A 15818-nucleotide genomic window follows, 5' to 3' on the forward strand; every position below is an offset into this window, starting at 1 on the left:
AGGCCTGGGGGCCTCGACTTTTAAACCACACATCCAGAACTCCCTCCCTGATGGTGGACCAGGATTAAGCTGGCCGATGGAGTTCTCTGCCACTGGACTTGAAAATGGACGCTCTAGGCTTCAGGATAGCTCTAATCACGGGAGTACATTGAGCTCCCAAGAAGCGCATGTATAACAATTTAATTGGATTGCAATACCAGTAGTCCCAAGGCTTCAGAAACTGTAGAGCTAGACACCCAAAGTCTGAAGATGAAAGGAGAAAGACAATATGTCAAAAGGAGACAGGGATCACTCCAGCACGATGAACTAGAGCAGACAGCCCTGCCTGCCTCTAGGCACTGCCGGCGGCACTGGGCTGGGGCAGGCAGCAGTGTTTAAAGGGAAAAGATAGATATGAGCTTTGAATTTCATTTGCCACCCTTGATTTCTTTTTATTTGCCTATCATGGATTTATCCTTACTAATCCTTTTATTTTAACTTATATTATTGTATTTTAGGAATTTAAAAATATATAATAAGTAATTGAATTATTTATAAAAACAGATCATCTGTTACTTTTAATAGAGAAGATTTAGTCATTAATAGGTTGTCATTTTTCTTTTCCAGAATTCTGGAGGATAATCTTATAACTGACAACATTTTAAAAGGCTTTGACTCTTTTTATATTACCTTATAATTTTGATACCGTTGTTATTTTTGTTGTTATTTGTGTGTCTGAGACGGAGACTGCGTTCTTCTTTGCTGTGAGGAAATGCTCGGGTTTGTCTTCTGCAAAGATGGAGAAGACAGAGATAGCTTTGAACTGAGCTCTGCTTAACTTGCAGTTGAGCTCTGCTCAGCACTTGCAATTTTCTCAAGTCCTTATTTTCTTAATTATCAAAAACAAGACCAAAATTATTTTTGTCCATGGAAAACACATAATTTAGCACTTCCTGTTACTCTTAGCTCTCCTTTTAATTCTTTGATATTTTGTTCTGGAATGAAGAGCCCTGCATTTCACAGGAGTTTTTAGGATTATATTCCAATTCACTAATCCTTTTTTCAATCATAATCAGTCTAAGATTTATCCTCTAAGTGGGTTGCTCAAAGACACTTTTCTGTTCTTTTTTTTTTTTTTTTTTTTTTTTTTGTATTTTTCTGAAGTTGGAAACGGGGAGGCAGTCAGACAGACTCCCGCATGTGCCCAACCGGAATCCACCCGGCATGCCCACCAGGGGGCGATGCTCTGCCCATCTGGGGCACTGCTCTGTTGCAACCAGAGCCATTCTAGCGCCTGAAGCAGAGGCCACAGAGCCATCCTCAGCGCCCGGGCCATCTTTGCTCCAATGGAGCCTTGGCTGCGGGAGGGGAAGAGAGAGACAGAGAGGAAGGAGAGGGGGAGGGGTGGAGAAGCAGATGGGCGCTTCTCCTGTGTGCCCTGGCCAGGAATCGAACCCGGAACTCCTGCATGCCAGGCCGACACTCTACCACTGAGCCAACTGGCCAGGGCCGACACTTTTCTGTTCTTAATGATATTTTTCAGTTCTCTGCTCTGGGCCCCCTTTTAATTTTTTTCTGATCAAGGTGTTAAGATTGAGTAGTTAGCTGAGCGCCTCCTGGATTCTGGCTTATGGAGGAATATTTATCTTTAATTTTTAGTGCTGTAGTGTAATTCCCCTTTTTGGAGTTTTTATTGATATTTTAAAGAATTCAGAGGAATTGATTGACACTTCTTATCACTCTGCCACTTACCAAGAAGACAGCTTTGTCTTACTTTCAACAGGCTGAGAAGTGTTTTTCCTCCATCCTGAGATGTCTGGGAGCTTGGTGGCATTGGTCTGGGCACCGTGGAAGGGGGTGGAGCGAGAGCAAAGGTAGAACAGAGTTCATGCTGTTAAATGTTTTCTGTTCATGGATTTTAGGGCACATTGTGCAACCACAGAAATGCATTTTATTTCTCTGTAACCTGTGTAACTCCCTGGGACCATTCTTAAAAGTGTGTGTGCAAAATGAGGTAGCTTCCTTTTCTCACTCTTCGCTGTCTCAATGTAGGTTTTCACTGGCATTTTTATGACAGAAATGTGCCTGAAAATCATTGCTCTCGACCCCTACCACTACTTTCGCCGAGGCTGGAACATTTTTGACAGCGTTGTTGCTCTTCTGAGTTTTGCAGATGTGGTGACACAGAAAAATTGGCCAGTTTTACGTTCCTTTAGAGTGGTAAGGCACTAACTTTCTTATTTTGCCGAATAACTTAGCAGCCATGATCGAAAAGAGTCTTAGGTGAGTTCAGTGGCTATTTTGGATTAAACTTGAATTCATCTTATCTTAACCAGAGAATCCAAAATGTACTCCCCCTCTTCCTCCCCTCCCTTTTCTTCCTTCCCTCCTCCCCTCCTCTCCCACCTTCCCCCCCCTCAGGTTTTTAATATCCTTGGAAGTGGGGGGTTCTTCTCTCAGCCAACCCCTACTCCCCCCTCCCCCCTCCCCCCTACCAAGTGACCCTCTAGGCAACCAAATTGTGCCTTATGGTGTCAGGACTCTGCCCTTTGCTGTGTGTGTGACCCCTCCAGTGATCTCTTCCCCCACGGAGCTCTGAGCCAGGCACCCTCACGTCAGAGGTCACCGAGGGGGTTTAGACGCCAGAGCCCAGGAGAGGGACCCGGACCGCGGCTGCCAGCTGTCTCACAAGTCCCTCCTCACGGCGCCTAGTGCCACATTCCACATGCCATAACCGTGGAGGCATCCTGGCAGCCTTGGCAGAGCACCTGACATTAGCTCACGCAGGACAAGCTCAGAGATGAGGAAAGCACCGTCTTCAAGGAGTTTGCAGTTCAGGGATGATACAAGACAGGCTCAGGAATGGCGATAAGGCAAAGTAGAGTGTAACCAAGCCCATACGAGGGATGGTTAGAAAGTCAGAGAGAAATAGCATCTGAGTGGGAAATAGGGAAACCACAAAAGGTAGCTTTGGTCCTATTTCAAAGGTTACTTTGGCATGGATAGGGTTCCTAAGCCTGTAGAGTGAGACATCTGATTCGGTTCCCTAAGTGTACATTCTATACTTGGGATATGCTGGGAGAGCGTACTGTTCAAACTCGGGCATGGTGAGGCTGCTCTGCTCAGGTTCTGTGGGGGCGCAGGTGAGCCACAGGCTTCATCAGGGAACGCTGGTGGGATCTGCAAGTGAGACCAGAACCACAGTTTCTCCCAGCTTTGCTCTGAGGAGGCGCTGGTGGTCTTTCTCTTGGGACATAAGACTTATTGACCTGCAATATTTCCACCCCCAAATAGTTAACCCTTCTCAGGATTGTACTTGGGACTTAAACCAGAGTTTACATCGAAAGTTAATAAAGAAATAACTCATGAAACTAGTTGCTGTGTTTTCTCTAAGGTTACTGTTTTCTAAAATTTCTTTTTGGCAAAAGTGTGTATGTTTTGAGTAACTGATTGCCTTTTCTCTTCTGGGTATAAAACATCATATGGCACTCCTCATTATCATAAAGTTTAGATTCAGACTGGTGATCTGAATTACATAGTGCAGGAGTTAGCACACTTTCTCTGTAAAAGGCCAGATGGGAAATATTTTCAGTCTCACAGGTCATGTTGGTTTCTGTCAAAACCATCCGGCTTCGTTATCGTCACACCACTGTAGCCGTAGACATTTGAGAATGAATAGGCATGCTTACATGCCAATAAACTCTACAAGCATGGAAATATTTACTCTACAATTTTCATGTGTAGTGAGATATTCTCTTGATTGTCTTTCCACCACATAGAAATGTGAAAACCGCTCTGACCTCTCAGGCCATACAAAAAACAGGCTAGAGGATGGCTTTGTCCTGAGGCCTGAGTTTCTGACCCCTGATATATATTTTATATAAAAGACACGTATGCTCAATTCCATCTGCATGACCCCAAGGTCTTTATCCCTTAAAAATAATTAGAACACAATGTTTACATTTTTTAGACAGGTGAGTCTTAGATTGGGGTGTGGTGTTGGTGACAATGTTCAGTATGGATTTGGCTTTGGAAAGATTTTTGAAAGTCATAAATACTGCGGTTTGGGAACATGTTATTTGTTTTGTTGCTGAACGGACAGAATTTGTCCTTAACCGGAATTTCTTCCATGTTTGTCCATTGTCTGTTTCTACAGCTGAGGGTCTTCAAGTTAGCCAAATCTTGGCCAACTTTAAACACTCTGATTAAGATAATAGGCCACTCTGTCGGAGCCCTCGGAAACCTGACTGTGGTTCTGGCCATTGTGATCTTTATTTTCTCAGTAGTTGGCATGCAGCTGTTTGGCTCTAAATTTTGTTCTGAAAAACGTAAACCTGGTCAACAGAACTGTGACCCTCAAGACGTAGGCGTCCGCCGCTGGCACATGGAGGACTTCTACCACTCCTTCCTGGTGGTCTTCCGCATCCTCTGTGGGGAGTGGATCGAGAACATGTGGGAGTGTATGCAGGAAGCTGAAAAATACCTGTGCGTTGTCGTCTTCCTGTTGATCATGGTCATAGGAAAACTCGTGGTGAGTGTCAAACTGTTTTTAAAAACTGAACTAAACAAATTCGTTAGTTTCTTTTGTATTTCACTAATGAAGTTCTTATTCTAAATCGAATAGTGTAATGTTATATAATATCAGTACTTTGTGTTTGAGTTTGGTTTGAGGAAAGTATGACAAGCATGAAGCCACACCCCCTTGTCACACAGTGCTTGTGTTGACTGATGCCCCAGTCGCTGTTCTACTCCACGTGCCTAGTCTAAGATAATCATATTCTCTTAGCCAGTGATTGGCTGAGTTTGGGATTTAATTTGGTCAATAAGATGTACAGGGATGTCCACCGAAGAAGGTTTTTGGGTCTTAAAAAGAAAAAAGAAGAGGAAGGGACAAGAGGAAAAATGGTCCTTTTATTCTCCTGGGCTGTTTTATGATTGTGACTTTGCCTGCGCGAAGTACACTATCTCTTATATTTTGCAAATGGGAGAGGACCCCACAGCGGTCCTAGACATCAAACCCATATCCCTGTGGGCAATTCCAACAGAAAAAGTTCAAGCACATGATACTGGCAGATTCACAAGAAATATACACTTTTGATTATGCCACAGGGTCACAGCATTCTGCTTTACCCTGGCCAGGGTCTACAGTACATGCTGCTTATATGTGGAGCAGCTGGGTCTGGCTGTTTGTAGCCTTTAGCATCAGTTTTTCTCTTATCTTGCTACATCTATTACTCCTCAATCTCCTCTCCTTTCATTGATTTTATGGATGAAATTTCTTGGGAGATAGAAGGGCATAGAATGCCCATGTGACTTTGTTTGGGGTCTTGGGGAAAAGTTGTTCTGGAAACCTACTATCCTCTCCTTTGCTAAATTTCTCATTCTCCTTGTGCCCCTCCCCCACCTCCTCCCCAGGTACTCAACCTCTTCATTGCCTTGCTGCTCAACTCCTTCAGCAGTGAGGAGAAAGACGGATGTGTGAAAGGAGAGGCCAGAACAACCAAAGTCCAATTAGCCCTGGATCGCTTCCGCTGGGCTTTTTGTTTTGTGATATATACTCTTCAGCAGTTTTGTCGCAAGCGGTGCAGAAGGCAAAACTTACCAAAGCAAAAAGAGGGGACAGAAGGCTCTTCTGCAGGGAGCAGAGACTTCATTCCCCTGGTGACAGAGATAAAAAAAGGTCCAGAGACCTGTGTGGAGTTCAGTTTACTAACTTCTGCACCAAAGCCCTTGAGTGTCGGGCATGATGGGACTTGGTTGGCACCACTTGCAGAAGAAGAAGATGACACTCAGTTTTCTGATGAAGATAATTCACCACCTGCCACACAACCTGAGGCTGGAAAACGGGTATGAAGGTTCACACATGGACTTAGAGGTTGTACAGAGTTGTCACAGGCACTGATTGCCATGGGGTATTGATTGCTCTATACAGGGATAATAAAGGGATAATATGTGGTGGCTGCCCCGCAGTGCCAGGTGCACCTCTCAGGGCTTGTTCTACTTATGGTCCTGGCACACATGGACCAGATGGGAGGTGTCAGAAAGGTTCAGAGGAGAGCAAGATCAGAGTGGGCTGGGGCAACAGAGGAATCAAGTGCCTTTGGTTGAGCCGTAAAAGAATTTAGATCAGATGAAAGGTAAGGAAAGAGTGTAGAAAGTGAAGTGAAGAGCGTAGAGGAAGAAAGAGTGGTAAGAACAAACTCATTCTCTGCGGGGGTCAGGGGTGGGCTCCTGGGTGAGGAGTGGCGGGAGATGAGGGCCATCAGTTCCTATTACACATATGTTGCACCTTTGTGTTGCCCCGTAGGTCTTGGGTATTATCTGTTGTTGTTGTTTTTTTCCTCCATATTTTTTTCCTTTTTCCTCTTTAATTTTGGAGGTTTCTATGGCAATATCCTCAAACTCAGAGATTCTTTCCTCAGCTGTGTCATCTACTAATAAGCCCATCAATGGTATTCTTCACTTTTATTGCCATGTTTTTGACCTCTAGCATTTTTTTTTTAATTCTCTCTTAGTATTTCCATCTCTCTGATTAAATTGCCTGTGTGTTCTCACATGCTGTCTACTTTGTCCATTAGAGCCCTTAGTGTTTTAATCATGTTGTTTTAAGTTCCTGGTCCGATTAATTGGAACATCTTTGCCCTACAGAGTCTGGTCCTGATGTCTGCTCTGTCTCTTCAAACTATATTCTTTTCCTTTTAAGATGCCTGTAATTTTCCTTCATAGTTGGACATAATGTACTGGGTAGATGAAACTGCTGTATTTAGGCCTTTAGTTATGTGTTTGTGGGGCCTAGGGGGAACAGGAGAGTTTCTATAGGAGAGGACATGGGAGAGACAATGGTGGTGGTGAAAATGTGGTTCTTCTATGGAGTTGTAGAATAGGAATTTTATAGGGTCCAAATTTGGAGAAGATTAGGCTTTTGCAGTAAGATTTATTTGAGGTTGAAATAGGAGGCTGCCTACATTGTCTTATTTTCATCCATCCCATCAAGGAAAAAGTCCAGTCTAGTCTTCATCAGAAAGATTAGAGTCCAGATATTCTGTGCCATGGTTTGGCCCATGTCAGAGCTCAGTGCAGTCCAGGCGCTGCTCAAAGCCCGTACTTGGAGACCGTGAGACACTGGGCACAGGTGGCTGCCAGCCCACGCCGTGCAGTGTGGAAGCAAATGGGAAATGTGTTTCCAAGCAGGAAGGCAGAAAGAAGGGCCAAATCTTTGTTCTGCCTGTCTTTATATCTTTGGGGCTGGGAAAGACTAGCTTTCCTTTAAGCCAGACCATCAGTTTCTTTAAACTTCCACGGGCTTGCATTGATTCCTCCCACTAACTAACCAGATCTTTATTCTAGGCTAAACTGACAGGCCTCTATGGCCATCATCTTATCTTCCTCTGTGCATGCCTTGAAGTGGAAGCACAGATGCAACTCTCCCCATAGTCTGGAGATGGGCTGAGGAACTGGGAAAGCCAGTTCTTCCTAACTGGCTTGGGGATTAAGTCCTGAGGACACAATAGCCTACTGTGCCTGTAAGTGCTCTAGTTTCCAGTAAATGGAATGCTTCAGTTTCCTACTGAAGCAGGCTTTCCAGTTTTATTAAACGTAATGTCAATTCCCTTCGCTCTCTTTCCTTATTATTATCTAGCTACCTACCAACATTAACATGGAGAATTCACAAATATGTGGAAATTAAAACATTTTTAAGTAACCGAGAAGAAATCACAAAAATATTAAAAATGCTTAAAGATATATGGAAATGAAAATATAATGTGCCAAAGTTTGTTGGAAGTAGTTGAATTCTCTCCCTCTTCTCCTCCTCCTTCCCCTGTGATTAGGTCTCAGTCCCCTAGTGCGTGTGTGCCTCTGGACTCTGAACCTCACAGTACTTCTCAGTACCCTGCCCCTTAGGCGAGACAGAATGTCTAGAGTAAGCTGGAATTGGGTCTTGCTCTCCTTCCACGTGGAAATCTAGAGCTGGCTGGAGTTGGGTATTTCTCTCCTTCCACGTGGAAATCTAGAGCTGGCTGGAATTGGGTATTCTGCTTCCCCCAGGTCAGTCAGTACCTGATAAAACCCCAGCAGGTTAGGCTCTGGTTAACTCGTTTCTCTTGAGGGCAGGTCTTGTTAGGAAGAACAGAATAATCTCATATATTTCAAAGAGATTTATTTTATCCAGCCCCGACAGAAAGCATGAGGGGATTTTTTCTCCAGTACGTACTGCAAGAACCTGGTAGAGCTCCAAGAGGTAAAACTCAGACATACAAGCGTGGGTCCCCTGAAGACCGGTCCTCTGGAGCTTTTCTCTCTCAGACTTGTCCACACTTAGCCTCTAGCCATTTGTCAAGTGTAGTTCGGGTTCTCTACCCTGGCACTTGTTCCTATGGAAGATTTCGCTCCTGGGTTTCTGCTCTGTAAATTGTGATTCTCTGTATTTGCCTTCTGTTTCTCCAATTTGGGGGGGCAGCATTTGCCTTGAACCCCATTTCTCTTATGGATGTAAAAAGAGTTGTTTATTTTCCAGTTTGTCTAGCTTTTTACTTGTTAGGATGAAATGGAAACCTCCCAGTGTCTTACCTGTCAGACTAGGAACTAGTGGGAAGTTTCTAAATTATAAATTCAGTCTCTTTGTTTGCTATAAGGTTGTTCAGATTTTCTATTTCTTCTGAAGTCTGTTGTGGGAGATTTTTGTGTTTCTAAAAATACATATGTTTCATTGAAGTAATCTAATTTATTGACATACCATTATTCATGGTATTTCTGTACAATTCTTTTGATTTCTATAAGGTTGATAGTAATATCTCCTCTTTCATTCTTAATTTCAGTAATTTTAATCATGTCACATTTTTCTTTTGGTCAATCTTGTTAAAGTTTTGTCAATTTTGTTGATCTTTTAAAATAATCAACTTTTTGTTGATTTCATCTGTTATTTTATTAATTTTTTCTCAAATACCTATCTTTTTTTTCTGCTTGCTTTTAGTTTAGTTTTCTCTTCCTATTCCAGTGAGATATTTTCATATTTTATCTTATGCCTTTTGGTTTTCTGTTTTACTGAGCAAACCCTTTGTATACCAAAGGTAAAAAATTATTTTCCAAATTTTTCTTGTAACATTTTTACTCATCTATTTTTTCCCTTCTTTTTTTTAATTTTAATGGGGTGACATTGATAAATCAGGGTACATATTTTCAGAGAAAACATCTCCAGGTTATTTTGACATTTGATTATGTTGCATACACATCACCCAAAGTTACTCATCTATTTTTATATCAAATTATGAATTTTATTTTTACTATACTCTGGTATTATATTACTTTTTCAGGGGTAGTTTATTATATCAGTATCATTTATTAAGTAATTTATTGTTTAGCTACTGAATTGAAAGGACACAGTAAATATTACCTCTGAATTTTGTACCAGAGCCATAGTATTTTGATTACACGACTGCCAAGTTAATTTTTTATCTGTTTTCTATAGAAGTTTCTCCAGATTTGTTTTATGTTGAGTTTTTCTAAGAGTAATTTTAAAAATAAAAATAAAAAGAGTAATCACGTTACAATTTCCATGATAAACAGAAAACCAAAGAGAATTCAAACTTGTTTCATCTCAAGTGAGATTTCCAGGAGGAATATTAATTCTACTCTGGACTTCTCTGTGTCAGGCCTCTGAGCTCTACCAGGAGGCCAAGTCCACCGGCCCAAGAGTTCGAAGTATGGAAATTGAGGTGTTCTCTGAAGAGGATGCTTATCTGCCCATACAGAATCCCCCAAAGGTAATTTCCCCAGAGTGTTCCCAGAAGGAACATGTGGCCTGACCATCCATACACCTTCTCCAAGATGGCACTATGGAAAACATCCAAATTAGTGGGGACAGTATTTATGGAGTCACGTCTTGAGCAAAGGTCTATACCAAGGTTTCTCACCCTTTCCGCCATGACCTCTGGGGCAGGATAAGTCTTTGTTGTGATGTGCTGTTCTGTGTATTTGATGATGTTTAGCAGCATCCTTAGCCTCTGCCCACTATAATCCAGTAGCATTCCCCAGCTGTGAAAATGACAAATGCCTGTAGGCTTTGCCCAATGTGTCCTGGAGGGCAAAAGCATTGCGAATTGCTGGTGTAGGCCTGTTATTCCGAGAACCGAGATGGCTCAGTATACAGTCTTGGTAAAGAAGACTTCTCTTCATCGCCTGGTTTCCTGTTTGGACGAGGCAGCTGATCAGGGGTACGATTTGAACGGCAGAAAAGGTTGAGACACTATGTATATATTTACACTCCTTTCCTTTCCTCCACCAGGGGAGAGCAGTTAGAGAATTCTCTCCTGGAGTTAGAGCTGGTCAGAGTATTTTGAAAATGACCCAACAATAGGAACATTGTCTTGGGGCCCCTCATACCTGGAAGCCTTTGCCTCATTTGTTTCATACATAAGAAGTCAGACCTTTTATGGAGTATTAGGGACTACCGTGCTGAGAGAGGGTGTTATGAAGACTCTCCCTTTCCTTTGTCCTGACATGCAGAAGTCTGATGCTATCAGCATGCTCTCAGAATGTAGCACCATTGATCTGCAAGACCCCTTTATGCGGGCACCTGAAATGCTTCCCCGAAAGGAACCCGACAGATGTTTTCCCAGAGGTGAGTGGCAGGAGTCCTGCATCCAGTTCACAGAGTATTTGGATGGGGTTCTGTTATTACTTGAAGCTCTGTGGTTTTGATATATGCCCTCTGTCTGTTTTTACTGGATACTAAAGTGAAGAGAGGTCACTCATTGATTTTGGGGTCATTATCAGGTCCAGGCAAAGGGGATTTCAGGATATTCTTGATTTGGGTCTGCTCAGCTTACAGAGACCAACAAGCAGGGTAGAAACTCCAGAAAGCTTTCCTAGAAAGCCAATATGTCTGCCCCTTTGTATAGTCCCCAGTATATCAGTTGTCAGGATATACTCGAACCCCGGCCAGGCCTTCAACTCAGCCCTCGAGGTTCCTCTCCGGAAGCAGGATAGCACTGTAGTTAAGAGCGTCGTCTCCGCAGCCAGAATGCCTGAGCTCAAATTCTGGCCTCTTCATTTACTAACTTGTGACTTGTTGACTTGTTCAATTTCATCAGCACTTAGAAAACGGGTATAATAATAGTACCTGCTGCAAATAGTGTGGGTATGAAGTGAATGAATATGAATCACTCAGAAGAGCGTCTGGCACAGAGTGAGCAATCAGTATATACAGCCTTTCCCAATTCCTTGAGTGGATACAGTGATTCCTTCCTCTGTGCCTTCATTATTTCCTGTATGCACTGAGGGGAGTTGATTTGTGTCTTTCTCCCCCATGAGGTTCTTAAAAACAAAAGTAGTAACTTAATATCATGTCTCTAGTGTGAGAATAGGATGTGGCCCAGATTATGGACTCAACAATTGTTCGTAAGTACACAAATAACAAATGAATACGTGAACCTAAAAATTAGAAATTTCTCCATAAGTTTGAGACTAGACTGGGTGCAGAAAGAACACTAAGAATGGGTTTTAAACTCATTCCGGGTTTCTTGGCAGCTCTAAAGCTACCACGGGCTCAGAGGTCAGGCAAGGATAGATTACAGTTTGTTTGACTTCCATTTGGACTGGCCCTGGAGGTCTGCACAGGGTGTCAGCAGTGGAGATGGAGGTGAAAGGAGAGGGTTCTAGAGGAAGGGTAGAGTAGGATCAAACCGACTTATTGATGTTCTGAAAGACAGAGGGAGGCAGGGGGGAAGAATGAGGAGACCTCACAGTGATTTAGGAAGATAACGAGGAAAGGAGTGGGACGTTGTACTCACCATGAGGTAAGTAAGCATCCACAGAACTTAGGAGGAGAGAAGACATGGTGAAGGGGATGATGGGATTCATGCTGAAGGCTGGTGTGATTTGGGACCAAAGGCTCAGTTACTTGTAAGCTTCTTGACAATTGATCAAATTCTTCCATCTGGGGTTGACAAAGCCTGTGTCCATCCCCGCCTCATACCCTGCAGTCCTAGAACAATGTTTACTGTGGCCAAAAACATTGCTACATAACGAACAACCACAAAAACTCAGTAGCACACTGAGTAAACATGATCCAGCTCATCTCGGCTGCTTGTCTCTGCTGATCTTGGCTGGCTTTATTCACGGGAGTGGCACTGACTAGCCTGGGCTTAACTCTGCGGCTTGGCTCTGTGTAACATGACTGTCCTCCTCCTGGAATCAGTGGGCGGGCCTGAGTACACCTTTCTTATGGAGACGGTGCAGGAGAGCACGTGGAAACATGCAAGACCTCTTAGGGTCTGGGCTGGAACTGGCTCACTCCGCTTTATTGGCCAAATCCAGTCACACGGCTGAGCCCAGATTCAGAGAGTTGGGGAAAGACGCCACCCCTTTACTGAGCGGAATTGCAAGATCACATGGCAAAGGGGCGGGGGCCCAGGGAGAAGTGAAGAGTTGGGCTATTGATGTAATTGACACAGACACTGATGACAGTGCTGCTGCTCACGCCTTGCAGGCCTGGGCTGCCGCTTCCTGTGCTGTGCTGCAAACAAGAGGAAGTACCCCTGGACCGTTTGGTGGAACTTGCGGAAAACTTGCTACCAAATAGTGAAACACAGCTGGTTTGAGAGCTTCATCATCTTTGTGATTCTGCTGAGCAGTGGGACATTGGTAAATTATTCTGTCTTGTGGGGACGTTAGGGAGCAAGGCCGCTGGGGGGAGCTGAATTCTAACTTCGCCCCTCCTGGGGCTGTGAATGTGGGGAGAATAGGCACAAGGGGGGTCTGTCCTGCCGGTTCCCCTTGGGGACGGGATTTTGCGGAACAACTTCTGAAGTCATGCTGCCTCAAGTGGGAAATCCCCAAGCCAAAAGTGCTTTACCTATAGGGAAGCATGACCCAAACCAGCATTATGAAGTGATTCCTGAAAAGTCCTAGCCAGTTAGCGCAGTTGGTTAGAGGATCATCCAGAGACACCAAGGTTGCGGTTGGATCCCCATTCAGGGCAAATGTAGAAAGTAACCAATGAATGCGCAACTAAGTGGAACAACAAATGAATGCTGCCCCCTCCCCCCCCCCCCGCTCCCTCCCCTACCTCCGTTTATCTCATGTCTCCCTTAAAATGGCCATAATATAGAACTAAATTTTCTTACTATTTGTTATATCAAGTGAACAGAGCCAAGGGTTCCTCCTTTTTGATTTTGAGTCACAGAACACTTCGCAGTCAGTTGCTAGCAGGTAGAAGGGGACGAGAAAATGTCTCGTTGTTTCACCCCTGCCTTTCTGGTTAGTGTTTTACATCTGTGTGAGCCCCTGGTGACAGGAGAGGAGCACATACGGGGCCATCAGAGCCCATGACCAACAGACAGCTCGCTTATCTACTTAGCGCAATGTAAACTAGTCCTCAAACCGAAAAGCACATCTCTTACCCTGGCTGGATAGCTCCGTGGGTTAGAGCATCAGCCTCAAGCACAGAGGACGCTGGTTTGATCCCCAGTCAGGGCACATGTAGGAACAACAGATGGATGTTTCTGTCTCTGTCTGTCTCTCCCTTCCTCCCTTCCTCTCTGCTAAAATCAGTAAGTAAATTAAAAAAACAAACAAACACATCTCTCTAAAACTTTCCAAAAGAATGTTCATGATTAATTTTTATTGTTCACCCTTGGCCTTTGGTTCCCTATAGTCTTCCGTGATTATAAGCTCCCCTTAGTCAAGTGTTAGGGTTTTCCTTTACTCCACAATTGGTGCTTGCTGTCTACAGAGCCCGGGGCTGGTCAGTGGCAAAGCAGTGGTGCTGTCCAAAGGCCACAGACCCATGCTCCATGGCCCCACCTGAGAAAGCGGTACTCAGAGAATTAGCAGAGAGCACACAGCCCTCCTGCTTCTCATCTGCCTTTAGCTGGAGCAAGTGTAGGCTGGGCAGAGCGAGACTGAACATACAATGCAGAGGGGTCCAGGAGAGGGACCCGGGCCCTGTTTCACTATACGTGTTTGCAGAGAAATAGGGAAAAGAAACATCTCGTTGATGGCCTTGTCTATGGTGTATGGACCAGCAGCCTTAATTATCACATGGAAACTTCTTTAAAATGCAGAGTCTTGAGCCCACCCTAGACTTGCTAAATCAGAACATAGGTGATTTGGGGCTCATTAGAATTCAAAGAGAATCGAATGGGAAACTACGGTAGTAATAGGAGCTTCCTGGACTAGCGAGTGGCCTCTTTCTGATGTGGGAGCCTCCACAGAGCAGTTGCTGCTCTCGGCATGCTCTTCCTCTGAGCTAGCTCAGACCCGCTCGGCCAGCTTGTTGCTTAGCTTCCAAAATGAGAAAGAAAATGAGCTTCCAGTGTCATTCAGGGCTGTCTCTCTTCGAGAGGCAAACACCTGGATGAGCCCCGGACTTTGAGGAGCTAGGAGTCTGGTAGGAAAGACGGATGGAGTCCGGGCAGTTATGGACCAGGACCCTAGTGATATACACAGAGAAGCAGTGGGTGACATGGGACCATGTAGGGTGGCAGCTAACCCAGTCTCCGTGGAAGGACCACAGTTTCTATAGACAAGATCAGCTAATCTGAGATAAGGGCTGACAAGGAGCTGGTGGGGCAGAGGCAGAGGCAGAGGCCAAGGTGGACGGCCTTCTCTAGTCAAGCCGACTTGGGAGCTGGAAGTGAGCTTACTCTTCTGTGTTCTCTCCCCCAGGGCCACGGAGCTGTGGGCTTACCTCAGTGCCCAACAGCAGGGCTGATTTCCTTCCGGCCTCCAGTGTCTGCCCAGCTATCTGGCAGTTTCAGTGTCAGGGCCCCTGCTCTCTTTTCTTTCATCCTCAGCACTCTCTAAAGGCCAAAAGGACAGTATCTACCCTAGTTCTGCAGACCCTGAGAATCACACGTATTCTCTGGGTGAAGGAAATCTTTGTATGTAGCATGACAAAGGTTCTCTCTGAAAGCTAGATGTCTCATTTCCATAATCACACTGAATGAATGTTTAATATTCAAAGTAATTTGTACTGGGAACTCTAGCCCGTAGCTTCTCAAACCTTTGCACGTCACGGTGCACATACAAAGCGGTCACATGTATAGGGAACACAGACAAATAGAGAAGGCTGTCTGTGGTTGGAGATGACGGGATTCAGGTGGCCAGATCTAGAATGGGGACTAAGGTGTTTGGATTTGATGTATTAAGCAATAGAGAGCCACTGACTAGAGCCACTAAGTAACTAGGAGAATAAACGAAATGGTGTGTATGCCTCTGGGTGGTTCTAGAGAAGTTGACAGGATGGTGTTGGCAAGAGTTGAAAGGATCAGGAAGACCAGGAAATGGTGCGATTTTTAGGAAGAAGTTTTTGTATTCCATGGGCCAGTAAGGAGAGCCTGGGGAACATAGTGGCAATAGAAGTCTAGAAATAGGATTTTTCTTCTTCCAGTTTTATTTAAGGAATTGATTCCATTGGAAAAATTTAGCCTTAATACCTTTTGAGCAAAACTACATCACTATGAGAGATACTAGTTTATTCAAATAAGGAAGGAAAGAGATCTGTGCAAATATTTGACCTGGCCTATGGCTGTGTTTTATCATTTCAGGTATTTGAAGATGTCAACCTTCAGAAGCAACCCAATATCAGAGAGTTACTTGATTTTACTGACAAGATTTTCACATGTATTTTTACCCTGGAGATGGGTCTGAAATGGGTGGCCTTTGGATTTAGGAAGTATTTCACCAGCACCTGGTGCTGGCTCGATTTCATCATTGTGATTGTAAGTTTACCGGCTCTGTGTCCACACAGGCAGGGGTGAGGGGTGGGAGTGGGGGACGGTATCAGATGGGAGCTGCTTTTTCTGTGTGCCTGTCCAAAATAATTTTCTTTTTTTTTT

The 15818-nt window shown here is 44.2% G+C and overlaps 1 protein-coding gene and 1 long non-coding RNA gene across 2 annotated transcripts in view; one reads left to right on the plus strand and one right to left on the minus strand.

The window, feature by feature from the left end:
* Positions 1-15818, minus strand: part of LOC136382571 (uncharacterized) — a 420231-nt gene that overhangs the window by 137482 nt on the left and 266931 nt on the right. The gene's annotated exons all lie outside the window — the stretch shown is intronic.
* SCN11A (sodium voltage-gated channel alpha subunit 11) overlaps positions 1-15818 on the plus strand; it is a 138763-nt gene that overhangs the window by 91432 nt on the left and 31513 nt on the right. The window contains exons 15-21 of the mRNA XM_066351988.1: positions 2032-2199; positions 4136-4510; positions 5395-5826; positions 9630-9740; positions 10483-10597; positions 12467-12621; positions 15528-15701. Of these exons, the coding sequence (XP_066208085.1) occupies positions 2032-2199; positions 4136-4510; positions 5395-5826; positions 9630-9740; positions 10483-10597; positions 12467-12621; positions 15528-15701 (1530 nt within the window). The remainder of the gene's footprint in view (positions 1-2031; positions 2200-4135; positions 4511-5394; positions 5827-9629; positions 9741-10482; positions 10598-12466; positions 12622-15527; positions 15702-15818) is intronic.

Source organism: Saccopteryx leptura, chromosome 10, assembly GCF_036850995.1.
Source record: "Saccopteryx leptura isolate mSacLep1 chromosome 10, mSacLep1_pri_phased_curated, whole genome shotgun sequence".
Lineage (NCBI taxonomy): Eukaryota > Metazoa > Chordata > Mammalia > Chiroptera > Emballonuridae > Saccopteryx > Saccopteryx leptura.